The sequence below is a fragment of the Augochlora pura genome, chromosome 2, assembly GCF_028453695.1.
Source record: "Augochlora pura isolate Apur16 chromosome 2, APUR_v2.2.1, whole genome shotgun sequence".
Classification (NCBI taxonomy): Eukaryota; Metazoa; Arthropoda; class Insecta; order Hymenoptera; family Halictidae; genus Augochlora; species Augochlora pura.
The window spans coordinates 22,661,452-22,688,288 of NC_135773.1; the positions used below are offsets into that span (position 1 = coordinate 22,661,452).

General features: G+C 33.1%; 3 protein-coding genes and 1 long non-coding RNA gene across 7 annotated transcripts; 3 read left to right on the forward strand and 1 right to left on the reverse strand.

Moving 5' to 3' along the window:
* Positions 1-42: 42 nt before the first annotated feature.
* On the forward strand, positions 43-7,317 carry LOC144477636 (uncharacterized). The gene is made up of 20 exons (XM_078195373.1): positions 43-204; positions 403-626; positions 713-1,223; positions 1,308-1,604; positions 1,675-1,868; positions 1,965-2,271; positions 2,348-2,764; positions 2,830-2,908; positions 2,992-3,166; positions 3,252-3,375; positions 3,439-3,621; positions 4,010-4,087; positions 4,435-4,570; positions 4,635-4,759; positions 4,834-4,974; positions 5,050-5,240; positions 5,321-5,418; positions 5,489-5,694; positions 5,775-6,073; positions 6,142-7,317. The coding sequence occupies exons 3-20, from the start codon at positions 791-793 to the stop codon at positions 6,334-6,336; spliced, it is 3,678 nt and encodes a 1,225-aa protein (XP_078051499.1). The 5' UTR covers positions 43-204; positions 403-626; positions 713-790; the 3' UTR covers positions 6,337-7,317.
* On the forward strand, positions 7,263-8,653 carry LOC144477708 (putative carbonic anhydrase 3). The gene is made up of 6 exons (XM_078195448.1): positions 7,263-7,370; positions 7,452-7,490; positions 7,564-7,731; positions 7,801-8,063; positions 8,127-8,354; positions 8,432-8,653. Exons 1-6 carry the CDS (start codon positions 7,334-7,336, stop codon positions 8,606-8,608), a joined length of 912 nt encoding a protein of 303 aa, XP_078051574.1. The 5' UTR covers positions 7,263-7,333; the 3' UTR covers positions 8,609-8,653.
* Positions 8,234-9,118, reverse strand: LOC144477764 (uncharacterized). Its single transcript, XR_013495268.1, has 3 exons — positions 8,989-9,118; positions 8,625-8,830; positions 8,234-8,494 (listed from the first exon to the last, which is right to left on the reverse strand). It is a non-coding gene; the product is annotated as an uncharacterized LOC144477764 (long non-coding RNA).
* A 176-nt stretch (positions 9,119-9,294) lies between these two features.
* Positions 9,295-26,765, forward strand: Vps13 (vacuolar protein sorting 13C). Of its 4 annotated transcripts, XM_078195320.1 has the most exons (49): positions 9,295-9,631; positions 10,117-10,203; positions 10,280-10,477; positions 10,564-10,796; positions 10,861-10,999; positions 11,109-11,355; positions 11,432-11,666; positions 11,747-11,864; positions 11,931-12,177; positions 12,255-12,509; positions 12,588-12,687; positions 12,793-14,627; positions 14,692-14,990; positions 15,064-15,200; positions 15,283-15,571; positions 15,643-15,890; positions 15,969-16,091; positions 16,177-16,279; positions 16,350-16,499; positions 16,613-16,809; positions 16,881-17,018; positions 17,088-17,207; positions 17,265-17,444; positions 17,528-17,707; positions 17,805-17,966; positions 18,044-18,207; positions 18,294-18,414; positions 19,556-19,780; positions 19,845-20,060; positions 20,524-20,565; positions 20,962-21,027; positions 21,725-21,928; positions 22,026-22,163; positions 22,244-22,390; positions 22,528-22,676; positions 22,771-22,882; positions 22,946-23,184; positions 23,262-23,424; positions 23,497-23,713; positions 23,790-23,965; positions 24,033-24,152; positions 24,230-24,351; positions 24,415-24,728; positions 24,811-24,932; positions 25,007-25,176; positions 25,248-25,362; positions 25,433-25,564; positions 25,647-25,814; positions 25,886-26,765. In XM_078195320.1, exons 1-49 carry the CDS (start codon positions 9,532-9,534, stop codon positions 25,931-25,933), a joined length of 9,810 nt encoding a protein of 3,269 aa, XP_078051446.1. In that variant the 5' UTR covers positions 9,295-9,531; the 3' UTR covers positions 25,934-26,765. The 4 variants fall into 4 exon arrangements, with proteins under 4 accessions (XP_078051446.1, XP_078051450.1, XP_078051455.1 ...); XM_078195324.1 differs by lacking the exon at positions 20,962-21,027; XM_078195329.1 differs by lacking the exons at positions 20,524-20,565; positions 20,962-21,027.
* The last annotated feature ends 72 nt before the right edge of the window (positions 26,766-26,837 follow it).

Here is a 26,837-nt window from a genome sequence, read left to right on the forward strand (position 1 = left end):
ACACATTTAAGTATGTAGTGTCTCCATCTACCATGATCTACAAGGAAATGCCAAATAAATACATATATATATATATATACATAATATAATATTTATGCATTAACTCGACGACGTAAACGTCATAAATTGTAAAGACAATGTGTCACTTCTATTGTTCAGATCTTATACAAATTTCGGAATCATAATACAAGATTCTATAACAAGGTACGATTCGATTATCATATATTTACTAACGTAAAGAATAAAAAAAAAATCGTTCGCATTAACAATCTTACTAAGTTTGTCGAAAGAAACATCTCATGCTAGATGAATTAGTATTTGGGTATCTGTATTGCGTATATACGAAATCGTAGATTGTAAAAAGATTCCAAATGAAACGATTAACTTCTTTAACGTTGACAGGTATATTTTAGGGGTTCTCCGAGAAAGCGAGAAGAACCAGCATACAGTTTAGGTTATTGAATTGCATAACAATGAATAACATTCTATGAGAATAATAAGCATTGATTCTTTCGGAAATATGTATTTTTCGTTTTGTCAATTCATAATAACGTGTATAGAGTTGGACTGCTTGCGTTACTTGTGACATAGATCTGTGTTTGTCCATGACAATGTGGATAGCCTAGGTAATGTATACAATTTAAATTTGATATATTTTTTTCCCTTTGTTTCTGGATTACTCTATTTTTAACTAATTCTTGTTTTCTTTTAGGATGATCTCAGATTGAAGTTCATTGAGTTTGAAATTTTAGTTACTGTTGACGTTATTTAGTAAATACTATAAAGGATAATGGACGTGGAAGAAATAATGAAACTCTGTAAATTGTTACATGAAAATGGAGATAAAGTGTTAAGTGCATCCAGCAAGCTATCCTTGTCAAGCGCATTACTCTTTGACTTAAATGAAGGTTTTAGTCTGATTATGAATCAAATGGAAGACTTGGAGTCTTCTTTCCAAGTATGCAACAGTTCTAAAATCGTTCCATTCAGGGACCTGAAATTTCTACACGATTTTGTGCAGAAAATAGTTGGACTCAAAGTGTACGAATGTCTAAATAATCCCAGAAATCCTGTTGATATATCAAAATTTAGGCATTTAAAGCATTTGGAGCTGAAAAAAATTGATATTAGAAATGTGAAAGGACTGCAAGGAGTCAGAGGACAACTACAAAGTATTATCTGTACTGGAAGAGAAGGTGTTTCTGCTGTAAGACAATTATTAGGTAATTTATTGTACTACTTTATAATGATAATTTATTGGAAATATTTCTATGATAATACAAATATATAATTTAAGTTATATACAGCTAGATGTGGCGGCGATGCCAGTTTTGGATTTGTCTGGAGCTCGTTAAAACATTTAGCATTACCTTACAATGCATTAAAAAAATTGGACGCATCTATGGAATTAGCACTTTGGTTGCAGACACTAGACTTGAGTCATAATCTGCTAACATCTGCAGATGAATTGGCTTGTTTACCCAACTTGAAATATGTTAATCTAGGGTACAACAAACTAGAGACAATTCCTGTTTTCGACAAGGCTGTATCTCATACTTTACGAATACTAGTCTTAAGAAACAATTACATAGAAAATTTAGATGGTACCATTGTCTTTTATATCTGTATACTTCTCCAAGTGTATGGCTATAGCTAATTGCTTTATTATTACAGGTTTGCAAAATTTAGGAAATTTAATAGAATTAGATCTATCTTTTAACTGTTTGATGGATCATTCAAAGTTGTGGGTCTTGGAAAATATGTCTACGTTATTATCAGTTTCATTAAAGGCTAACCCTTTATCATATCATCCAAAGCATCGATTATTATGTATGAAATATTTACATTCGTGTTTAAGTGATAGTCAGGTAAGACGTTGAGCATAAACATAATATCCTTAATTCACGTAATTACTTGATTATTATTAAACATAGTATAAGCGTGAATAAAATTGTACGATTTAGTTCGTTTTAGATCATTCACCACTCTCCAAAAGAGAGAAGCAAATCATTTCCAACAATCGTACGACAAAATTTGTACAATCTACATCAACTGAACCCATAGCTTCAGCATCAAATTCAATGAATTCAAGTGCCTTATCTGGTTCTGTAAACTCGTCTACGTTGAGCGAAAACAGTGCGGAAAAGTCTACAGAAAATAATATAGAGAAGCCTCTCATCAAAAGAAAGATCGTGAAAGAAGCTGTTATTACAGAAGGCGAACAAGAAAAGAATGATTCCGAAGAGTCTAACGCTTTTAGTTCTTATTTAGGTAAATTTATATTTCCAAACAACGAATTCGAAATAAATTATTACATACCAACGAATATAATTACTGTTACATGTAGAGACTTCAAAACTCCATTTGGAGACAAAAAAGGAAATTTTGGCCTTAAGGAATAAGTTTGGCGAACAGAACTGGTTAAGCAATTATGCTGGTACGTTCGTTCAAGATATGGATTTGCAACCATCTCCGATTTTTTCGCTGATTTCGGATTCTACAGTCGACGTTCCAGAAGAAACGAATATTGTACTAAATACTGAAGAGCCGGGAACTCCGTCAAAAGTAGATTCAATTAATAATTTACAAGTAGCTGTGATAGAAAAGCCTGTACATTCAGTGACAGATAACAGCGAAAGCAGTAACATTGAAGAACCCCATAATGAGAAATCAAATGAGTTGAAGGAAACTGGTTCTGCAATGGCGCCAGATGAAACAACAAAAACTTTTGTAGACCCTGAACCTATTTTTGATCCAGAAAAAGGTAAATATCAAATAGGATATAAGTATAGATTATGAAGTCATACTTTAATTTTCATTTATGTTTAGAAACAGGAGATTTATACATAGTTCAAAAGAGCAAAAACGATCACGAATTAGAAAGCTTATTCTTAATAATAACAGTAGAGTAAGTGTATTGATAATAGGTTTTTGAACTTAATCATTTACTTTAACGTATAATGTATAATTATTAATGTATGATTATTACAGTGACATTAAAGAAAGAGATTCACTTACGGGAAAAATAATAAACAGTTGGTCTACAAACTCGGTGTTATCATGTGTGCTGGGTAGAAGTGAACCCATTACAGTTGATATAATATTTGATACGACTAGGGAACATCGTCAAAACAGAAAATATTTTGTGGAACCAGAGGATGCAGAGGTAATCAAATTGAGGAACGAATATTTGTTTAATTGTTGCATTTTTTCGCTCATTTAAAAGATAATTAAGATACATTACTTTCCAGAAAATAGTGACTACACTTGGTGAAATATTAAAGAAGAGGCCGATACTATTGAAAGTTTTCAAATGCATGAAATGTTCTACCCATTTTTCTCAAGATACCGAATACGTTACGACATTAAGTATAGGTAAGTTTACAAAGAAACCAGTGCACAGAATTTTATTGTTTTAAAACATTTGCTTACTTTCAGGTGTAAAACAATTAAAATGTCCTACTTGTGAAAGTACTCTGGTCATTGAGACAGACGAATTGTCAACAGTGGATGTAGAAAACGATATTTCTGAAGATTCATCAGAGTGTTTATCTAAGAATCAAAATTTAGAACACAATGCAAACACTAAATTACAACATTCTGATTCTTATTCTAGCATTGGTAAGTATGATTCAGGCTGTTGCATGTGTTTTGCAATTACGAATGATTCTAAGAATAAGCAAAATAATTATTACGAAATTCGTATTTGTTGCAAACATATAACGTTAGTGAGATAATATTTCTTTTTATGTTAATGTAATCCATTTCATCTAACGTGTCTCCTTAAAACTTGATGAGCTGAGTTTAAAATAATTGCAACATATATAGAGTTAGAAAGTTTCTGTAAAGATTAACAAATCATTTCTTCATATGATGATATGAGTGCCTTTCAATTTTTAATAAGAATAATATTTATGATTAATTTATTGATTGTGAATGTACTAATTATATTGCTGACATACTACATTTTATTATTGATTGGGAGTTTAACATACTAATGCTGGTGTAGGTGGAACGGAGGGTGGAGCTATATCCGTCACCACACCTCTGATGCACTCCGAATCTCACACTCAAGTTCAAGTCAGCTGTAAGCTTTAACCATAATAATTTTATTACTGCACTTTCTATTTTCTCAGGCTTTCCTTCCGTTTACATCTTAAAAAGTACTTAAGCTATTGTAATAGGCTGCTTACTATTTAAATTTAGTTTCGTTATTTTGTCACACAATCTTACTGTACAATGGATTGGAATACAATTCTACTAGTTCACCTACTCAATATTACTACAGTAACGTAAGAGCCGAAATGAAAGATGTAACCACTTATTATCATAATACACGTTAAATCAATTGAATACTGATTTAAAGTAATATCAGATTTTTCTGTACATAAACTCTTACAAACACTTGTAAACTGTTGGCACTGTTATTGATAGGTTCTGCAACAAGCTTGGAAGAATCCAGAGAATCTACGCCATCTGCAAATACGCTAAATAAAAAGTATGAAAGCGATATTGAGATACTCAGTAATCCAAGTCAGAGTAGTATTGAAGTTTTGGATGATGCGTCCAGGTTAGTAACATTATCTACATTTTCAATTAATATTACCTGCTTACCTTTTTTGTAATTGTCATAGAACTCACCTGACACCGTACAGGAAGCGTTCTTCAGAAGAAAGACGCACTGCTGTTGCCCCATCTCTCTTAACCATACCAGATGCAGTACCAATTAAGACTGGTTTAACTGAGAGTAGTTCTTCAGGTTCGCTGCTGCGTTTATTGTAACCAGCTTGATTAATTACAAAATAATAAGTACTAAAAGAATTGTTGTTGCAGGTTCACTGACAGACAGTATTTGTACTGCGTATGAAAATAAAATAACTAGACAAGCTAACACAGACGATAAATCCCTTAACCCTAGTAACAACAAAGAAACCAAATTTGCACCTATAACCAATTTAACGACTCTGCTAGGTGGTACGTTAAATTTACAATACAAGCTTTCCGTACATTGTATGATAATGTCATTCTATTAAATATTAAAACTTTTAGGTCTACTTCAAAGCGTAAAAATTGATAGTAACAAATCATTGATGACGAAATCAGAGGAATCGTCGCATTTCTTGGGCAATAATATCCAGTATTCTTATACAGATTTCAGCAGTATAGATCACAGAATAAAGCTACACATTATATTGAATATATTTAAACACGAAAATGAAGAACTTATTCTTCTTCTTAGGGTAATAAATCAAATATGTTCCAGTACTGTTAGGAATGAAATATTTAAATGAAATTATTTTATCTATTTGCTAACTCGTAGGCGGACATTCTGATGCAAAATGCAAAGGATCCATTTCCTGGATGTTTTGTTTTATCTACATCGAAAGTTTATGTTCTTCAGATCGATGGAATAGAAGGGTAAAATATAATTTATATTTGATAATAATTACATAACTTTCTTTTGTATAATTTTCAATCTGTGTTACAGAGAAGATCCACAACGTTGGTTGCACAAAGAAGCAAGTTGGACGATGGACAGACTAAGGTCCTTTGCACCATTGCCTTTTAAACAGGGCGTCCTGATTGAACTGGAACAACCTAATAGATTAAATGAACAACTACAGCCAACTATTCGATTTTTATGTATTCTGCAAGATTTTCAAAGAACGTCTAATTTTCTGTTTTATATCTCTGGTAAGAAAAGTTAACTTTTTTTTACAGTTTATGAACGACATAGTCACGACTTGGATTTAAAATAGACATTTTATTAACAGATATGTCTTTACCACCAAGTTGTGAGATTGAGTTTGTTGTGCCAGAACATTGCACTGTGTCAATGCATCAACTATTAAAAAATTGCAAGAATTATCAGGATGGCGATGCTGTCAGACTGTTAGCGTTGTTCCGTTCTGGTTTGATAAAGTGCCAACATGACGAACTGCAAGAAAAACTGTCCTCTTTTATTGTAACTGAAAACGTTTTAGTGATATGCAATATGCACTGGCTTTTGCCAGACAATAAAGGAGTGCCACACTTAATTAGGGAACAACCTTTGAGCAATTTAGTGGGAATAGTAAGTTGGTCGCGATTTTACGATTACTAAGAAATAATGCTTTTTGTAAATATTATTTTTAATTTCAGGTACACAATGATTTATCGTTAACTTTGAACTTCTTGGATGAGATAGCAGGTCAGGAGGAATTATGGATTTTAGATTTTGTGTCTGTAAATGCTGCTGAAACTGTTATTAATTCTATAAGACCACCGTGGGAAGAATTATTCTCGATTCCTTTACAAATTACTACTTGTAAAACGTGTGACTCGGCAGACACGTAAAACGATTTTTAATGCTTCTGATTCTAGTCTAATGAGACACGTCAAGCAACTATTATTCAAATGTAATCAATTTTATTCTTATTTTTCTCGTTCAATTCTTCATTATATTCTTTAATTTTTAGTTCGTACACTAATGCAAATTAAATGTTAACTGGTGCTATTATTGCTGAAGTACTATATCTCCACTCTTTTATCGTCAAAGAAAACTTTTTATATCATTAATTACAAGCACAAATACCACAGTCAACGCTGTAATTTTCTTGTTCTTAAAGATACTTAAAAAATCTAATATATCGTACGTTTAGCATAATTTTTATTAAAAGAATCGTATCATGAGCCATAGTTGTGTATTGGTCTCAGTCTGTGATGTATATTTTGTAATTACTATTGTGTATGTATTTGTGGCCTTAAATACATGTACGTTGTAAAATTGTACAATACATATTCCTATTTATAATAAACTGAAGGGGACACATGATACAATTCTAAACAGATTTTATTGTTGAATATAATTAAATGTTTTTCTTTTATTTGCTACTGTCATTTAATTTTTTGACATGATTTTAACAATGATATTACGATTTGCTTACATGTAAATAAAATATCATATATGTTAGACATGTAAATACTGGCAAAAGATAAAATAAGACTGTTAGAAACTAAATATCGTTTTAATAAAAATTACAGTATTTGTCACAGTGAATAGTGTGATGTATGAAATTAATTTGGAGTCTGCTAAATTATGTAAGCGTAATAGATGACATATGTACGATAAACGTTATGCATAGTGTGAATACTTCATTTTCGTATTACTGTAGTCCTAATTGAAAAGAAACACTTAAGTAACTGTACACATTGGTGATTATAGAAGATGTAATATGTACGCGAGTTAGTCCCGGCAGTGCTGGAAATAATTCAGTATGTTTCTTGGATCTGTACATAAAAGTGTATCTCAAGCCAAATTTTGTTATTCAATTAAAATACTTTTCAATATAAAATGAATATTATTACAATTATTAATTCATTGATGACCAGTAAGTTTATCAAGATATTACAAGTGCTCGTGCAATGATTAAACAATATAGATTATTTAATATTAATACTCATTTTTTTAGTTTCACTTATCGAAGGACATTTTGGGTACAGTAGAAGAAGTATGTAACAAAAAAATGGAAACATATTTTTTTTCAAAGCAATGCGCACTTTATAAACATTAATAAATTATAGATCAAGATTTGTGGATTAAAACAAACAATTCGTGTGGTGGACAGCTACAATCTCCAATAGCAATATTATCAACAGAATCAATAGATCTTCCTTTACCAGCTCTAGAAATGATCGGTTACCATGATTATCTCCCAGACACGCTTCAATTAAAGAACAATGGTCATTCAGGTAAACAAATTCAATTCTTAATATGTACCCAGCTATGATAAACTTTTTATTTTGAATCAATTGTTTTAGTTGAAGTGAGTATTAATAATGGCACAAGAAGCAAACACTTGCCATATGTATTTGGTGCTACACTTCCTGAAAATGAAGAGTTCAAAGTAGATCATTTACACTTTCACTGGGGTGCAAAGAACAATAGAGGCTCTGAACACATATTGAATCATATCAGATACCCAATGGAGATGCACATAGTTCATAGAAATAAGGCATATTCAAATTTGTCCGATGCATTACAACATAACGACAGTCTTGTAGTTTTGGGTATATTTTTTCAAGTAAGGAAAGTACTCATGATACTATAAAATTAATCTTAACAAGATAATAAAAGTTGTGATCAGTTGCAGGATGAAGACAACATGTTATTGCATCCGATTTTGAATTTATTAGGAAAAGTGAAATGGTGGAAGAAGGAAACAAAATTACGAACTCCTATAACATTAGCTTCCCTGTTGCCTCATAACACGGATGTATTTTATGTTTATAAGGGTTCGTTAACAACACCTCCATGTAGCGAAGTGGTAACATGGATAATCTTTGCAACTCCTGTAGCAATATCTTTTAATCAGGTATCTCTTCAACAATTCATAAATAATATAAATTCTTAATTTTTCAGTACTATAGAAAATACAATATGTACTTGCAGTTAGAACAATTTAGATCGCTATCCAATAGTGTGGAGCGAAAGTTGGCCGATAATTACAGAATGCTGCAAAACATAGGAAAAAGAAAAGTATATATCAGAAGACTAAATTCATATTTGGTTAAAAAATACAACGAGACAATGTCTAATGTTACGAATTTGGACTGGTTTTGGCATTAAATTGATTTATACATACACATCTTGAACACAGTATGATGGATTATAATAAATTATATTTATTATCTGAAGATTTCAATGGTTTACTTTCTGAACAATTTCGATAGCCCTTTATTTATTAATTTTATATGTCACGGTCACAGATTTGATGTACATGTATATCATTGTTTATTTTACGCGGCCAATCTATTTTATACATGTATATGCAGGTACTTACGTGATTGCCTAAAAAAAAAAGATACATGTTATGTACATACCATATCAGTTTTCCATAGTGTATTATAGCGTGTTGAGTGCATAATATGCACTATTATTATTATTATAGCATACGCCCAAGCCCACATCATATATACAATCTAATGGACGCATGTATAGATACGTACCCTGTAAACATATGTAGTGTGTCCGTGAACAAATAGAATGTGAAGGTGAAAAGATGTATGCAGCACAATGCACATCAGGTGTCAGAGGAAGTCAGTATGAAGCTTCTGTATGATGTCATTCAAATTTGCAACCCAACAATTATTGTTGGTTAATAATTTGACGTGATCGATAATCTTCTGGAAAAGTTTGGCAATCGAATCAAGAGCGGCGCACGGTACATAGTGGGTTAGCAAAAACTCGTTTCATTATCAATAGTGTGCAACAATGACAATAATTAGGAGTGTGCGGAATCTATGAATCGTAACACATAATTGCACATTATGTTTGATAAACGGTGGTAGTCATATAGAATACACGTGTAAACGCAGAATTCGTGTTAGGTTATGCGGTATTTTTGTTATCGATTGACTTCACGTTTATGCGCCAACCGTTAACCATCGAATTCACGGACGCGAATGTTGTTAAATATTTGTTACCCGTTTAAATCGTGTTAATATAGATGTTAAGATATTAACTATAGGCTGACATAATAAAAATCAACAATGGTTTTCGAATCAATCGTTACCGAACTCCTAAACAAAGTGTTGGGGGAGTATATACAAAATTTGGATTACACGCAGTTAAAAGTCAGTCTATGGGGAGGTAAGATCATTTTTCTACCTTTCTATATTTTCTAAAGCATACCAAATATGTATACATGTCGGCACACGGTCAGAAAGTAGATATATATACATATATAATGCATACGTCTATACATTTGTATATCCTTAGATTTCCTTATAAGTTTGTTAACATTTGGAAATATTAAAATAAAGCGAAAACAATGGTCGTTTATTTAACGCGGTACAAATTTCGTAAACCTACAAAGATGTATTTTATTATTAGTACATCGTTCTGACATCATCTTCTATTTATATTGCCTGGCTCTTTATCGCTTATGACGTATACTATGGGAAATGCAATTGTTTTTATTTAGGAATAGAAATAAGTCTTAAAACGTGAATTAAAAACTAACACTTTCATTTCTATATATGTACAATGCAGTTGATTATGCTATCCAACTATACGTATGTTTCGGCTTTCTTCTATGTAATTTATACATTACTTAAAGTAACATTTCTTTTAAGGGGATGTTGTGTTAAATGATCTATTGATAAAAGAGACAGCACTGGATGTGCTGGATTTACCCATAAGATTAGGATATGGGAGACTAGGTTTGTATGAACTATTCATTTGTTCAAATACCAAATGTAAAAGAGAAATGGTTAATAGAGTACTTCTTTTCTGCAGGCAAACTTATATTAAAAATACCATTTAAAGACATGTGGAATGGTCAAATTGATGCAATAGTTGAAGAATTGTTCCTGCTCATAGTACCAACAAGTCAAGTTGCCTACGATGCTGAGAAAGAAAGCAAAGTTCAGCTTGAAACCAAAAGAGCAGAGCTTGCAAGAGTTGAAAAAACAAAGCAGCTGGCAGATACTAAATGTAAATTTCTATGATCAACATCTGAAATATTTAGGAATGCTTATGTACTTACAATTAACAAATATACATTTTTCTTTCTGTTATAGTGCAAGAAAAATTAGATGATTCTATGATTGAAAAGCTCATTGCCCGTATGATAAAAAATATACATGTTGAGATTAAAAGGATACATGTACGATATGAGGACCATGTATCTTTTAAAGATCATCCATTTTCGGTTGGTTTTACACTTGATAAATTCATTTTAGAAAGTTGTACAGATTCTTGGAATACGGTTGGTAACATGAAAGATATGTATGCTATACCACAGATTTATAAGGTAAGCTGTACGAGCAAAAATATTATTATAGTACCGAATGTAACAGTTGTATTTTCTTTTTTAGTTATGCACATTGAATGGATTAGCTGTGTACCTCAATACAACCACAGAACAGTTTAGTAACAAAACTCAAACAAACTATTCCGATCTTTTTTGCAGTGGCATTGCTACTACAGATTATAACCCACCGGGTTACCAATATTGTGAGCACAAATATCATTGCCATGAGTAGTTTATACAAAAAATGTTTGGATAAAGTATTTTTAGGACACCCTGTATATTTCTCAAAATTATAGAACCTTCGTTTTTCAGTATTGGGTCCAATAAACGTGAACGCAAAATTAAAGTTAAATCCAAAGCCGGAAACGGATGGCAGTAATTACACCATCCCTAAGGTGTGGGTGGACTTGGAAATGCAAAAATTGAGGATAGGACTAACAAAGAAACAGTATCACACTCTTGTTCAATTAGGTGAAGGTTTAGATCATGCTCAGAGAGCAGCACCATATAGAAAGTATAGACCAAATTTAACATCGTACAGGGGACACTATAAAGAATGGTACTAAATCATTATAAATTGTCATTAGTTATAGTGACCATTTAATTAAAAATACAACGCGATCTTTTGTTTTGAGGTGGCATTTCGCATATAATTGTATTCTGGAAGAAACAGTACGCAGAAATCGTAGGAATTGGGACTGGAATCACATGAAAGAGCATAGAGATCTATGTCGTGAATATGCGGAGGTGTATCAGACAAAATTAACAGTTAAGAAAGTTGCACAGGAGATAGAAGATCGTCTCACAAAGTGTGAACAAAAATTGGACATCTTTAACTTGGTGATCATTAGGCAACAAATCGAAATGGAAGTCCGTGTTACTATTAGTAAGACTCACACGTGTCTTTTTGTGATTTACTTAAGAAATTATATTTAGTCTGTTTTTTATAGGTAGAAAGATTGGCAGAAAAAGAAAAGAATCTGAAGGCGAAACGTGGATGGTTTGGATTCCTCTGGTCTACCTCGCAAGCGGAGGAAGCTGAAGACTTGAATTCGGCAGCAGCAATAAGTAATGGACCAACTATTGATCTTCTACTTAACTTGTTCTTTTTATATGAAAAAATGTATTTTTCAGTGCGAAAGTTCGAGCAGGCGATGACGCCGCAAGAAAAAGAGAAACTGTTCAGAGCTATCGATTACCAAGAAAACAGTGCACCAACTCATTATCCTGAAACATATGTGATGATAGATACCCGGTTCCTTCTCCATGAACTTCAGATAATATTTTTAGACACAGACAAAGATTATCCATGCATATTGGATCTTCAACTTCACGTTGTTGAAGCTGTCTTCAATTCAAGACCATCCGCAAATGCTATATTGTATATACATTTTTTTAATAATTCTTTTTGATTCCAATACAGTTAAATTTAAATCCTGATCGTTTCTTTCGTTATAGAGTTACAGCGTCGATCAATGAAATGAAGCTTCTGGGAACAAAACAAAATGATCATGTCCCTTCGCTTTTCAATTCTCATGAACACAGTGCTGAAAAAGTTTTAATATATGTGTCGTATGAAAAGAATCCTTTGGATAAGTTATGCGGCGATCGCGTTATAGTAAGGTCGACATCGGTGGATATTATTTATGATGCACAAACTGTGATAGAATTAGTTAATTTGTTTAAAGTACAAAACTCATCGACTCTAAATCAGTAAGAATACTATCTTTTATAATTGTACGAGATGTATCTAATTTTTTCAAATCAATTATTATTACTTTCTTTGTGCAGGCTTCAAGCGGCTGCTGCAGAGCAGCTTGAGGGTTTCAAGGAAATGTCGGCACTTGGCTTAGAACACGCTATTCAGAAGCATTCAGTATTAGATATACAGGTAAAATGTGCTGTATCATAAACCATAGCAATTATAGTATTGGTCGATATAAATTTCATTTTTGTTAGTACTCAATAATAAAAAAATATTCTTTATTTAAAACAGGTCGACATGCAGGCGTCACAGTTGATCATTCCGCATGGTGGATTTTACAACAGCACAAAGTCGTTGTTAGTAGTTAATCTTGGTAGTTTAAAAATCCACTCATTAGAGAAGCCAAAAGAGGATAAGACAAATGTGTCTGTTAAACAGTTGATTAGCATGGGTAAAAGCGAAGAGGACGTATTGTTGCATCTCCGAGAGCACAGTTATGATAAATTTGTTCTAAAAATAGTTAACGTTCAAGTACTAGTTTCTCTTCCGGGTGAAGAGTGGCGCACAATTCTATCAACTGTTCACGACTCCATGACATTGTTGCATCCAACCACGCTTGAAATACAATTTCACAAATGCTTGGTGACTGATGATCCTCTCCTTCCGAAGTTGAGGCTTATTGGTCAATTACCGTCACTTGTAATCAATATTACCGACAATCGCCTGTTGGAAGTTCTGTCTATCGCTCAGAGCATGCCATTGCCAAAAGAGGACGAACACACAGAACCGAAATCCACGCTTAACAAATCTACTTCTCAACTATCTCTGTTCAAAGAGCTGACGAATATTTCCACTATTTCCGAAAAGAAAAAAGAGGAAGTGAAAACTGTTAAACAAAGCATTGATCTAGAAATTAAATTTGTCATGAAAGAATTTGCACTGTTAGTTTCCTCTCAAAAAGGCGATGTGATAACGCCGTTTATAAGGCTCGAGATACTGCAAGTAGAAGCGGAAATGTTGCAGCGAACGTACGATCAAGAGATATTATTGAGATTAGGTGGTGTTCAAGTGAAACAACACCATAATGAAGCTGAAATATTTATGGTAAATACGCCTATGACGTCTGGTATAAACGAGTACTTAATAACAATGCAATATATAAACGTGAACAAGCGGTCCCCAGATTTCACAACGAAACATGGATCCGTTATTAAATTATTAAAGTTAGAATTCACAACATTAGACGTTTTACTTCATCAGGAAGCATTAATAAGTCTTCTACAGTTTGCAACACACATGCAGGATCAAATGAATTCGATAACAAAAAATATGGTGGATATAGAACATCCAGTACGTCCAAAAGTAAGTCATTTGGCTTCTATTCAAGAGGAAACATCTACTTTCTTTAGAGAACAAATTCAAAGACAAAAACTTCGCTCAACGCGTCGAAAGAGAACAATGATTGAACATATTGATTTGAAGATTCAGACTAAGGTCGGAACTATTCGTATGAAGATTGTCAGTGAATGTAAAGAAATCACTGCATTTGACGTTGATGGGATTACAGTAGGATTTATAATGAAAGCTTCTTATTCTCAAGCAAATGTTAATTTATCCTCCATAAGTATAATAGACCTTAATGCTGCGTCAGATTACAGAGACATTGTATCGGTAACAGAAAACACCGAATCTTTGCAAGTTCAGATTATAATGTATAATATTGAGCCTTCAGAGATTGATAAAAATAATATGTCTATTACCGTACTGATGGGTTGCTATCGCATTGTCTTTTTAAATATGTTTGTTACCAGCATAATGAGTTTCTTAAACAACTTCCAAGCAGCACAACAAGCCATAAAGGATGCATCAGCTGCAGCTGCAGAAGCTGCAAAAACAAACATTAAAGACGTACAGGAAAGTGCAACACGCATTGGGCTTGCAGTAAAAATTAAGGCTCCTGTTATTTACGTGCCGATGCATTCGAAGAGCAATCATTGTTTATCGCTGGACATGGGTAATCTCACTGTCTGCAATGTATTTAAAAAGCTAGAAGTCACAAACGAGGCAGGAGATTGTCCAATTGTTGATGAGATGAAAATCGAATTGCAAAATTTGAAATTATCTAGGTAATTATTATGAATTATACTCGAGTAATCGATAGTACATGTTTACTTTATTATATCTTCGTAGGGTGAAGTTGAATATGAACCAATTTACAGTTGAGAATGAAATATTACTACTAGAACCAGTTAGTTTCACGTTACTTATTAAACGCAATCTATCGACAGCTTGGTTTATTTCTATTCCGGATATCGACATGTCCGGCAGATTAAATAGAATTAACCTGCTGATTAGTAAAGAAGATTATGTGACCGCGCTCAAGGTATTAGAAGAAAACTTAGGTGAGAAGGTTGAAGAAACGAAACCTATTCAAGGTAATTCACAAACTGACAAGAAGCTTGAGGTCGAAGTTCAACATCATCAAAGTGGTAAGACTGAATAATATTTCATTGGATCTATGGTCAAGAATATACTCAACTGATTATAATCATTTTTAAATAGATAAACGTGAAAGGATTGCCACAACAGATGCTGAAAGTATTGACTTACAGGAGCAAGTACATGCACACACATCCATTAAATTTGAATTTATTATGGATAGTCTTGTTATTAGTTTATATACTGGTGGTTCTAAAATGGTAATTTAGTATTAATGTAGAGTTAGTATTAATTATTTCAAGTCGAGATTATCTTAACTTGAAATATAACAATAAATTGCAGCTACGGTCTGAAAGTTCCCTATTACATCTACCAGAGAATGGATTGGCAAAGTTTTGTTTGACTCATTTTGCATTGAAAGGAAGAATATTTGCCGATGGTTTAATGGCAACTTCGATACTTCTTATGAACTGTACTTTAGATGACACACGCCACAGTAGACAAGGTTCTCTGATTAGAATCATGGAAAGAACGATTACTGTACCAAATATGGATGAAGTGGAAGTAGAGTCAAAATCGGTTCGGAGTATGTTAGATATGACTATTAAACAAAGCTTGAATGATACCTTTGGTAAGTTTTATGATAAATTTTTCAATTTTATTAAAATAAATTCACTAACAAGATAAATTTCTTACTTACAGCTGATGTCAGAGTTTTCTCCTTTAGTATAATCGTGTCCCTTGATTACTTAATGAAACTTAAGGATTTCTTTACCACCGAAGAGGATGCATCAACAAGTAAACCAACAACCCAAGGAGTACCAAAGAAAAAACACACTCCTGCTGCACCAAATAAGAAAATGTTCACTATTAATCTGCACATTGAGAAGCCAGATATTATACTACTTGAAGACATGGATGACATAAATTCAAATTGCATCATATTGAATGTAAAAAATGTTTATCTAAAATTTTCCCGTATTATAAATATTATTATGTACTATATATTATGTTTTTTATTTTTTAAGACTGAACTGCTCCTAAAAGTACGGCTAATGGGTGAACACCAAGTGATAACTGGTTCTATAAAAGATTTGTCGATTTTGGCTGGTATATATAATCCAGTGAAGAGGAATGACTGGATATATCAGGTAAAACTTGAACGTTTCCTTCTTTAAATATCTTAATTTTCCGCAATATATAAGCGCAAATTATATGGTTAATTATTGTTTGAAGGTTCTACGACCATGTAGTATTAGCGTAGCTGGCTCTACACCGGAAGGAAAAGGTCTTCATATAGATGTTTGTTGTACTGATATTCACGTATCGGTGTCACCAGGTATGTTAATCACATAATTGAAGATACTAAATTTCTGACACGTAATCATTATTTAATGTTTTGTTCGCAGGTGTAATAGAGATATTAAATAAAGTTGTTCATACTGTTACGAAAACAGAAATAAAAGATCAAGAAGAGGATCAAATTCCTGAACCAAATTATCAAGGATTGTGGATTGTAACACCATACGAAGAGAGTGATTTTTGGTTCCTCAAAACAGGTAATGCATACAAATTTTTTATTACACAATTGTGACAAAACATGTTAACACGCTGTTGACCAGCAATTTTACGACGTCTTAATGTGTTAATATAATAACTCTCTTTTTAATAGAATTTGGGGTAGAAGCTTTAGAAGAATTTGTATATTCTGACGACGAAGTTGCTACAGATTATAAACCAGAGTTAGCAATCATTTCTGCACCAACGATTTTATTTACATTAGAGGCAGGTGTTGGTAATAAAACCCTGCCCATGCTTTTGCTTCATATTGGCTTTCAGAGCAACATTAATGATTGGAGCTCGAAGTCGGTAAGAATTGTAATAGCCTTCTTCATAATTGTATCTTCATTACATTTACTTAAAAAACTGAATGCTTTCAGATGAACGTGGAGGCTACAATGTCGTTGATTATGGCATATTATAACAGTTGTCTTGCTTTGTGGGAGCCCTTAATTGAGCCCATAGAGGGGATGAGGAATGGAAAACGTATTTCTACGCCATGGGAATTGAAAACAAAAGTAATGTATATCTTATATGATTTAGTTGAATTATGTAATTTTGATACCATTCTTGTCGATATTTGCCAGGTACAATTTAATGAAATCCCGATAGCCTCTAGAGGAGCTAGTGTTGCAAGTCCAACTTCTGAGAATGACCCGGACGACTGGCACCAAGCAGCGAAAATGTCCATTGATATAGAGTCTTCGGTAAGTCATATTTAAACAATTGTGTCTGTGCATTTTAACAATATGTTTTTGCAACAGGAAAATTTGGAAATAACCGTGACCAAGACTTGTCTCGATGTGCTCAAGCAGCTTGGCAATGCATTTTCATCTGCGATGACTGCTGGTGAAAAAGGAGCTGCTAAAAACCTTGCGCCCTACGTGCTGAAAAATGAAACCGGTTTGGCTATGGTTTTGGATTTAGAACGTAGTCACTTCAAGGTGTCTTTTATAATCAACTTATAAAGCCTTGCTAGAATGAAACTCGTCGAAGCTTGAGCATTGTATCATCGATTTTATTGTAGGTATTTGATGATAGGTCAAAGATAACAGGAGAAAAAACGGACTCGTATATGGAAGTAATCCTTGAGACCGGTGCATCAGTGGAACTTGCCTCCAAAACAACGAAAATTGCAACGCCCCTGTTGGATCAACTGAAGGCTGATTCAATTAAAGAAAAAGAAGATGATAAATTCGTTATTTCGGTAGCATAGATTTTATTTTAATACTATTCTTGTTTGTTGAAAAATTAAGCGAAAAAATAACATTCTCAATTTAATTCATATACAATATTTCTGAAAGTTCAAAGAAATCGGCTGCACATTGGCTATACCCATTCTAAGAGCCGACAAGAGGTTCTTTTCTTTGAGATATCGAAAGGAAAGTTCTGAAGAATGGGGAATCGTGTCTGATGTTTTAGTGGATGAAGGGAGTACTATTGTAACACTTAGAAGTATTCTTCAGGTTTGCTTCTCATTTATCTACTAATAACTAGTGACCAATTTAATGAGCTTGATACAATAATACTATATGCGTTTTAGGTGCACAATCATTTCAGTGAACCAATATCTGTATATTACATGACTAGACGTGGGAACGAAGTTGAATGTGTGGGCACTGTTGCTCCAGATTGCAAATTGAATCTTCCATTAGATGCAGTGTATACTCCAACGAACACTTATTGGCTATTTTTCAGCGTTGATAAGTAATATAACTGAATACAATGCTTGCACTCCTATAATATAGTGTTATTTGAAGTGCGCTTACATGTACATTTCATTTGGTTTGCAGGTATATGGTGTCGATAGAACCATTCGTTTGGAAAGATTTGCAAAAGACAGTGTCTATGACAAAACTTTTAAAATGTGAAAGCCGTACGAAACAGGAAATAGTAGAACCATTCTACATAAAGGTAATTCACTGTATTAATGCTTCTATACATTGACACTTTTAGCCGAACTCTTTTATTATGTTCTAATTACGTTATACCATCATTATTAAATTAAAAGTGCACTTTGTGCATCTGATTAAGCACTGATTGTATGAATAGACATTTAATTTGTACGGTGTGTATATACAGACGGTTTCGTTCAAACGTTATTATATACTTCTATGTTACATAAGCAGCAGTTTTTACTTTTAGATGTTTTGCGTGATGATTGTGGTTGGTAGTATTTTATATAATAACAACACTGTTGGCTTATTATTTGATGCTATTAACTGGCGATCCATATTCTGTCATTTCGTTGATTATATCAAGCGTTTTTGCTTGAAAAGTTTACCTTCTGAACACCCAAAATATGTGAAAGCACCTATTCAGGTACTACCATTTTCCTAATTAGCTTTAAAAAAAAGGTTTGTGATCTAGGTATTTATTGGGGTATCAAACAAATACGTATTTTCCTCTTACTGTTAGATAGCTTAATATTGTATAACTTAAATGTGAATGTGTATTTACAGCAGACAACACAATAGCATATACTGCAGTTGCTAGTTGTATATTATATCATTAACACAATAAACAAATGCAGAAAGAAGAATAAACAACAGAGTGGACAATGGTTACTCTTAATTCTGACATATTTTGCAAGAATGCTGTATAAGTTTCTTGGATTGTCCTCTTATTCTGTTTTATTCTTCTCCTTAATTCAGAATTAATTATGCTATTCAGATAATACTAAATGATTAGATGTTTCTTAGCAGAAATTATTTATTTTTTTTTTGTTTTGCTACACATACTCATGTCATACAGAACAAAACACCATGAAGTCAATATATGTATATGCAGGAGATGTTGATGATACATGTTATATCATTAATATTTACTGTAATATGTTTACATGCATACTGTAATATGTCAACTGCATGTAGTTTGCGTTTCATTCTTGTTACTTAGAATGTATATGCTGCGACGTTGAAAATACTCTTACTGACATAGATATTTGTGTAAAGAATGATAGTGTAATATAGTATTATAGTATAAAATCTAACAATAAGCAATGCGATTTGTACGCAACAAGAGCCGTTCTAATGGTGTATCGAATCATTTACAGGTTGTAGGAGAAATTGAACAAGTCTACTTTGAAAATACGAGCCGACATACGATGGCTAGTACTATTTACAATGTTCATTTGTATCCATCTGTCTACTTGAAAAATTTCCTACCTATTGACATTATTGTGTCCATTCCTGGAACTTTCCAAGATAAGTTATTGGAAGCAGGCACATCGTATCAAATTCCTACAATCGATCCTGGAAAGTCTCACATAATTATTAAGGTAAATTACAGATATGAATTTTTGCAAAACAAATTAATGACTAACTTTAATAACTTGTTCGTAGCTACCTAATTATTTAGAGAAAGACTGGTCATGCAGAGGCGAAATACTTGCAAACCCTCCAGAATTCTCAGTCTGGTCTTTCGAATCATTTGACAGTGCACAGAAGGTTGTAATGGATTTGGGAATGCATACTTCCCACAAACACGGCTCTATCGTTATGGCATTATACTGTCCATTCTGGATGTTGAATAAAACAGGTTTAATGTTGTCTTATCGGGTGAGTACCAGTGGAAACATGTTCTCACTTAATTCATCTTTTAGAACGAAGTAATTGGCCATAACTTTCAAATTATTGGCTTATATATATTTTGCTTATTACATATGTACGTGTTCCTTTCAAACAACCAATCTTTCTGTAAATTTCGTACCTATTTTTGCTTATACTTTGTTCTAAAGTTTATTCTTCAGTTTTTGTTAGAATTTGATTAATAACTGCGCAACATAAATACATATTATTTGAATTGATCATAGTATTATGTAAATCCATGATCACACAACGACGACGATTTTAGTAGCTATAGTGTGTGCGTTAGGCATGCCGTTCAACTTCCTGTGCTTGAGTCTGACTATTTACGCTATCTGTAATATTTGTACCGCCTTATGCATGCTGGACGTAGTATAATGTTGCAAAACTCTTTCAATCAATCTGGTCGTATCTTATACAATACATTATTTTACAGAAGTCAAGTAAGGGTGGCAAAGAACACTCAAGTCCAACCAAGGTAGTGATATCACGTTACAGTACCTTTTCATGCTTTTAAGCTATGTGTATATTTACTAAATGAACACTATCGTATAGTGGTGGTTACATGATTCTATATAATTAATTTTGAGATGGAAGTATTACGTAGATCAAATTCTTTTTAAAAGTAGTTTTTGAAAGCGGGAATATTTTGTTTTCTTCTGATCGCGATTTACAGCATGTGGATCTTTATAATCTGTTTCTAAATAACATAAATAAGTTCAGCTTTATTTATGCAACATACAAACGTAAAATACAAGGCTCGTGAATTACTCTGATTCTACAGAATCATAAATATGAAGAAGCTTTCATAGAATTAAAATGATCATCTGAATCTTATAGATGTCATGAGAATTCAAAGAAAGGTATCTTTCAGAATTTGCTTTGTGTCAGGAAACCCCATCAACAACGTGCAGAGTACAGGAAGAAGAAAGCACGTTCGGTGACGATACGCATTATTTTTATTTCATATTGGTGATGTTGATTCCATGTTACACTGTACAATCGAAACGTTTTATATAATCTGGTGACGTGGGTGTATCTATGTATATTTTCTTGTTAATGTATTGTAAACCCCTATTCTGTCCTAATTAATGCTTTCTTTTCAACTAAACCTTCTACTGGAACTAACAATATCGAATATAATGTTTTATTAACACCAATCTGTACATATGACATTCGAAGATTAAGACACATCACCATAGTTCCATTTTGTGACTAACTCATGTTGCAAGTTTTCTAAATTATTTCATTCACTCATATTTTTTCCGTAGAGACGGAATTAACAAACGTGTGCAAAGTCCAAATGCTTCTACACAATCACCGCAGTTAATTTCTTGTACAAAAATTCTTGAAAATATGTTTCATGTATAAAACGAAAGAATTCGAAGATCAGAAAAATTTAGGTACATGAGTTTACAGGACTAAATTGTTAACCGGTGTTGGCAAATTTTTATGTATATTGTAATTGTTTGTATAACAATTTAATAACGTATAATATTGTTTCTTTGAATGAACGGTATTATACAAAAATAAAGTGAATAAATTCAATTGCATTTCATTTGCACGTCTCAAGTAATTTGCTAAAACATGTGTCGAACAATATTATTGAAAGCATTTCATTGTGTGAATATTTTCAGAGCGGGGATGACTATTTAAATGTATTGTACCATCCAGAAAATTTCAAGGGACCCATACTATTCTCGTTTCGCTCGAAAGTATTCTTTGGTAAAAAAAAAGCAATGATCAGAGTGGAAGACGGAGAATGGTCTGATAAGTTTCCAATTGACACTGCTGGAAGCGAAGGAGTGGTTGTTTGCAAATACAATGGGTTCACATACCAGGTTCTTACTTAATTAAACATTAAACAATTTTTATATCGAATTATTGAAAGATTATTTACGCGATCATAGAATGAATTAACACCGTTTATGTTTATAGATTGGAGTTCATAATCAATTGACCTATAATTCTTTGACAAAGCAGATTACATTTACACCATACTATGTAATCATAAATAATTCTAATTTCCTTCTTGAATGTCAAGAAGGTGATAGACCAGCTGATCCTATGTTTAAGGTAATTGTTCAAGAAATTAAAGTTGTTTCCTAATTAAAATTTTCACATATTATACACTACAGTGTTATATTATATGTTAGATTCCTCCTGGCGAATGTACAGCTCTTTGGCCTCGTTCTGAAAATGAACAAAAAACATTAAGAGCCAAGATTGTAGATGAACCTGAAACAACTGCACCGTTCATTTACACTGAAAGTCATACAACTTTACTAAAATTAGATAACAAGGTTTGCTCCTAAATGATATCTTTATATATTGTTATTTGTACGTTGAAACTGTAGGTATAGAAAATCTGTTTTATTTGTCACTAGTACAACTAATATTTGTTTCGTTGACACATCAAGTTAAAGGTATTTGTTAACAGTATGGCGGTATCAACGTGGATATTCAAGTCAGCGAAGGCGGAGTTTACGTTTCTCTATCCGTTTACACTTACGGAAATGCTCCAGCGTTGATCGTTAATCATACTCCTCACACTATTCAATTCTGGGAAAAGGGCTCACTGAATGTTAGGTATGTATCTGGCTTGAAAAATTATTTAGTACAATTCCGCTGTTCAAGATTAAGATAAGTACTTCCATTGTGCTAAGACTATGATTGTGTTCAGATCTGTACAGTCGTACAATAAAATGTTCTACACTTGGGAGAATCCTGCAGGTCAAAAGAAAATAGTATGGGAGGACAATAATAAAAAGGAGATTGAAGACACTCTGAGAAAGGTAGTTTACGAAATTCTAACTACTATATCTGTTACTACTATTATTCAAAAATCTATCTTTTAGGACAATTTAGGTGCTTTCCAACTGCCAGATCTAGAAGAAGAAGTATTTTATGTCTCATTTTTGGATGGTACTCAACGCATACTTTTGTTCACGTCGAACATGAAGATTGCAGAAGACTGTCAACTGGCAGGTGATTTCGAAACGATAGAACAAGAGGTGACAATAAGTATTCATGGAGTTGGACTGTCACTTGTGAATAACATAACGAGATCAGAATTACTATACATGTGCATAGCTAGGTAAACAGTCCGTATAAATTCATGTATAAATATCTAATATATAATGATTTATTTATGCAATTATCGTTTTAATGTAGTTCTGGAATCATTTGGGAAGCAAGTAAATCCGTTGCCCATCGCTGGCGAGGTCTCAATACGAACGAGGTGAACATAATAGAAGAAGGCTACCAGAAATATATTCGAGAATTGCAAATAGGAAGCGATCCGTCGCATAAAATGATGCTTGAACCAAAATTAGAGGTAATCGAAATTACAAATGCAATCGTGCTAATTAAATTTTACAAAATTCAACACAATCAAGTTTGATTTTAGATTGATTACATGAACATGGAAATGTTGAGGCCGCACCGTAGATTTCTGCGGCGAACCTTCCAAACAGGACTATGGTTGCAATACCGAACTTCGTTGCATCAAGTGCAATTACATGCAAAGATCAACAGGCTCCAAGTAGACAATCAACTCTCAGATTGTGTTTTCCCAGTCATTTTAGCTCCGGTACCACCTCCAAAGAGTGTCACTCAAAGTACCGGTATGTCTTTTTTTCTTTTTCCTGATTACACATACTTTGTATCATTTATTTATTATTTTATGCTTGTGTCCAACAGTCATGAAACCATTTGCTGAACTCAGTATGGTCAAACGGTTATTAGAACACAGCAGTGTACAGCAGTTTCGGTACTTTAAGGTTCTCATACAGGAATTCCATGTGAAAGTAGATATTGTATTTATTAATGCCATAATGGGACTGTTCGAGGCAAATGAAGTGAACGATACAGAAGAGGTAAATTCTAGTTGTACTATTCCCTTTAGTAAATGTACTTTTTAATAATATCGGTTATGTATTTCAGATTGATTTATTTAGAATAGATATGAAGCTAGTTGATAAGCCCTTGATGTACCACGTGAGCCTAATTACAACAGCAGAGCAGAAGAACTTCTTTGATTTGCTCCACTTCTCTCCATTGAAGGTTTGTTATCAACATTTTGAGGAAACATATATTTAATCGTACATTCTACAATTCTGCAATTATTTTACATTCCTTAGATACACATAAGTTTCTCAATGTCTGGAAGTAGCAGTGGACCTTCGGCAGTGCCCCAAGTACTAAACGTGTTGTTACAAGGGATTGGTGTTACATTGACAGACATCAACGACATTGTTTTCAAGTAATTGCCTTGTATAATTACCGTTAACCAACTGATCGTAATAATTAATTTTTCTTTTTATAGATTAGCATACTTCGAAAGGGATTACACTTTCATGACCAATAAGCAACTAATATCTGAAGCGACAATGCACTACGTTGGTCAAGCGATCAAGCAAGCCTATGTCCTCGTTTTAGGACTTGATGTGATCGGCAATCCCTACGGACTTGTAATTGGTACTGTCAAAGGAATCGAAGACCTGTTTTATGAACCGTTCCAAGGTGCTATACAAGGACCTGGAGAATTTGCAGAAGGACTATTTCTTGGTGTAAGAAGTATGCTAGGTCACACAGTTGGCGGAATGGCTGGAGCCGTTTCAAAAATTACTGGAGCCATGGGTACACATTTTGATTCAATTAGTAACTACTGATGCCATTATTGTAACTACTCATTTTATAATTATCGTATTTACTATATTAGGCAAAGGCCTAGCTGCTCTTACATTTGACAAGGATTACCAAAGGAAACGACAGGAACAACTGAACAAACAACCCTCTAACTTGCAAGAAGGTCTCGCTCGGAGTGGTAAAGGTTTGGTAATGGTACGTACAAAATGAGGACGGTGAAATGATTAAATAGATCTTGAATATATAAGAAGAAATGGTGAATGCTATAGGGGGTGTTTGATGGTGTAACTGGCGTCGTAATGAAGCCTATATCGGGTGCCAAAGAAGAAGGAGTGGAAGGCTTCTTCAAAGGATTCGGGAAGGGTGTCGTTGGTCTCGTTACTAGACCAACTGCTGGCGTTATAGATTTTGCTAGCGGATCGCTAGGAGCAGTGAAACGGTATAAAATAATTTACTCATTTTTATTAATGATTCAAGAGAGTTAATTAAACCGTTCGAATTATATTTTAGAGCAACAGAGTTAAATGAAGAAGTAAAAAGGACGAGACCGCCTAGATTTTTCCAGCCGGACAATTTAGTCAGGCCATACATAAGAGAACGGGCTGAGGGGCATAAGATTTTAATTGTATGTATAAGAGCTTCTTATTTTTACGAATCGTACAATTATCAGGTTTCATGAATTATTATTTCTGCAGGAATTAGAAAAAGGAAAATATTCAACCACAGATATTTATTTCTACCACACGTACATTTCTAAAGATGTAATATTACTCACAGACAAGAGGATAGCGTACTTGGAACATTGTGACTTATTTGGTGGATGGAAGGTTGGTAGATTTCAAATCTAGTCAATTAATTGCAAAGTTTGTAAATATAAATGCAATCAGGTCGTACGAAATAATCTTTTAGGTGGATTGGACCTATACGTGGCAAGAGATTGGCGAACTGCCAAAGTTAGTTGACAGGGGTATTCAAATTTCTATTAAAGACGGCACGAGGAGGAGAAAGCTTGGAAAAATATTTGGTAGCGCAGATCAATCAAAAATACTTTTAATACAGGATCTCACAGTGCGACAGGTTAGTCATAAAAGTTACGTTATATTATAAAAAAGTATGTTAAATTCTAACACAATTTTTATTGTCAACAGATTTTATATAGTAAGATACAAAAGCAAATTAATCAATGCGGTCTGTAATACCGAAAAGAAATGAAAGGAAAAGTCATATACGGCGAATAATTGAATATTTAAATAGAATTCATTAAACTAATAGTGCCTGGCATTCTAAACACACAATAAGCTTAGCAAACAGAAATTTCGTGGGTCTACGTATTATAAAAGGTTTTTCTACAAACACTGTTCACAAGACTGATGTTCAATCGGAGTCATCCGAAATTAGAAAAGAGTCAGTATGTAGTTACCTTTATTCTTGTTACAATCTCATATTGGATGAGAATTTCTATATTTTTATTGTCTACTGTTACATTTTTTACCGCCACTGTGCTGGTTTTAAAATCTATAATTTGTGTTGCACAGCATGATACCGTTGTTGTATTATTCTTTATTCCTGAGTATACTACAAACACTTAACAGATATACTATACAATTCAGTAGCGATGTAAATATTAATGGAAAAGTGCATAAGAATGTAATGTTATACGCACACACTAAATTCGATTATACTTCTGTAGGTACCTGTCTAATTGTGTTAACATTATATATGTGTACAGAATGAATTGAAGTACTTCTTGGGTGTACAGTACTATCCTAATATTTGATACTGTTTATTACTTGTTACTTGACCATTGTTTTTCTACATTACATGCTACATACGTATCCTTGGAAATAGATTGCACGACATAAGTGATCTAAAGTGACTCGTTACATCTTCTTCCACAGCTTGTAAAATTGAGAATACCTCGTCATACAGAAAAAAGATATACACACATAGCTGTATTATTACCTATTGTTTGTATAAATGAAATGTACTATACGATGATAATTAAAAAGGCTTTTTGCTTTCTATTAATTTGATTGTTTCTTTGCATTAAGTACTCCAACACTACACAAAACCATTTCGATGTTACAATACCACATTGGA

What these genes read in the sequence shown, in the direction of transcription:
- LOC144477636 (XM_078195373.1), top strand. Translation starts at nt 791, where the DNA reads ATGGACGTGGAAGAAATAATGAAACTCTGTAAATTGTTACATGAAAAT. An exon ending in TGATTCTTATTCTAGCATTG is followed by an intron (nt 3,622 to 4,009) that starts GTAAGTATGATT and finishes ATGCTGGTGTAG; the next exon opens with GTGGAACGGAGGGTGGAGCT. An exon ending in AACTGAGAGTAGTTCTTCAG is followed by an intron (nt 4,760 to 4,833) that starts GTTCGCTGCTGC and finishes TTGTTGTTGCAG; the next exon opens with GTTCACTGACAGACAGTATT.
- LOC144477708 (XM_078195448.1), top strand. Translation starts at nt 7,334, where the DNA reads ATGAATATTATTACAATTATTAATTCATTGATGACCA. An exon ending in TATTAATTCATTGATGACCA is followed by an intron (nt 7,371 to 7,451) that starts GTAAGTTTATCA and finishes TCATTTTTTTAG; the next exon opens with TTTCACTTATCGAAGGACAT. An exon ending in TAGCAATATCTTTTAATCAG is followed by an intron (nt 8,355 to 8,431) that starts GTATCTCTTCAA and finishes ATGTACTTGCAG; the next exon opens with TTAGAACAATTTAGATCGCT.
- Vps13 (XM_078195320.1), top strand. Translation starts at nt 9,532, where the DNA reads ATGGTTTTCGAATCAATCGTTACCGAACTCCTAAACAAAGTGTTGGGG. An exon ending in ATTAGGATATGGGAGACTAG is followed by an intron (nt 10,204 to 10,279) that starts GTTTGTATGAAC and finishes TCTTTTCTGCAG; the next exon opens with GCAAACTTATATTAAAAATA. An exon ending in GAATTCGGCAGCAGCAATAA is followed by an intron (nt 11,865 to 11,930) that starts GTAATGGACCAA and finishes TGTATTTTTCAG; the next exon opens with TGCGAAAGTTCGAGCAGGCG.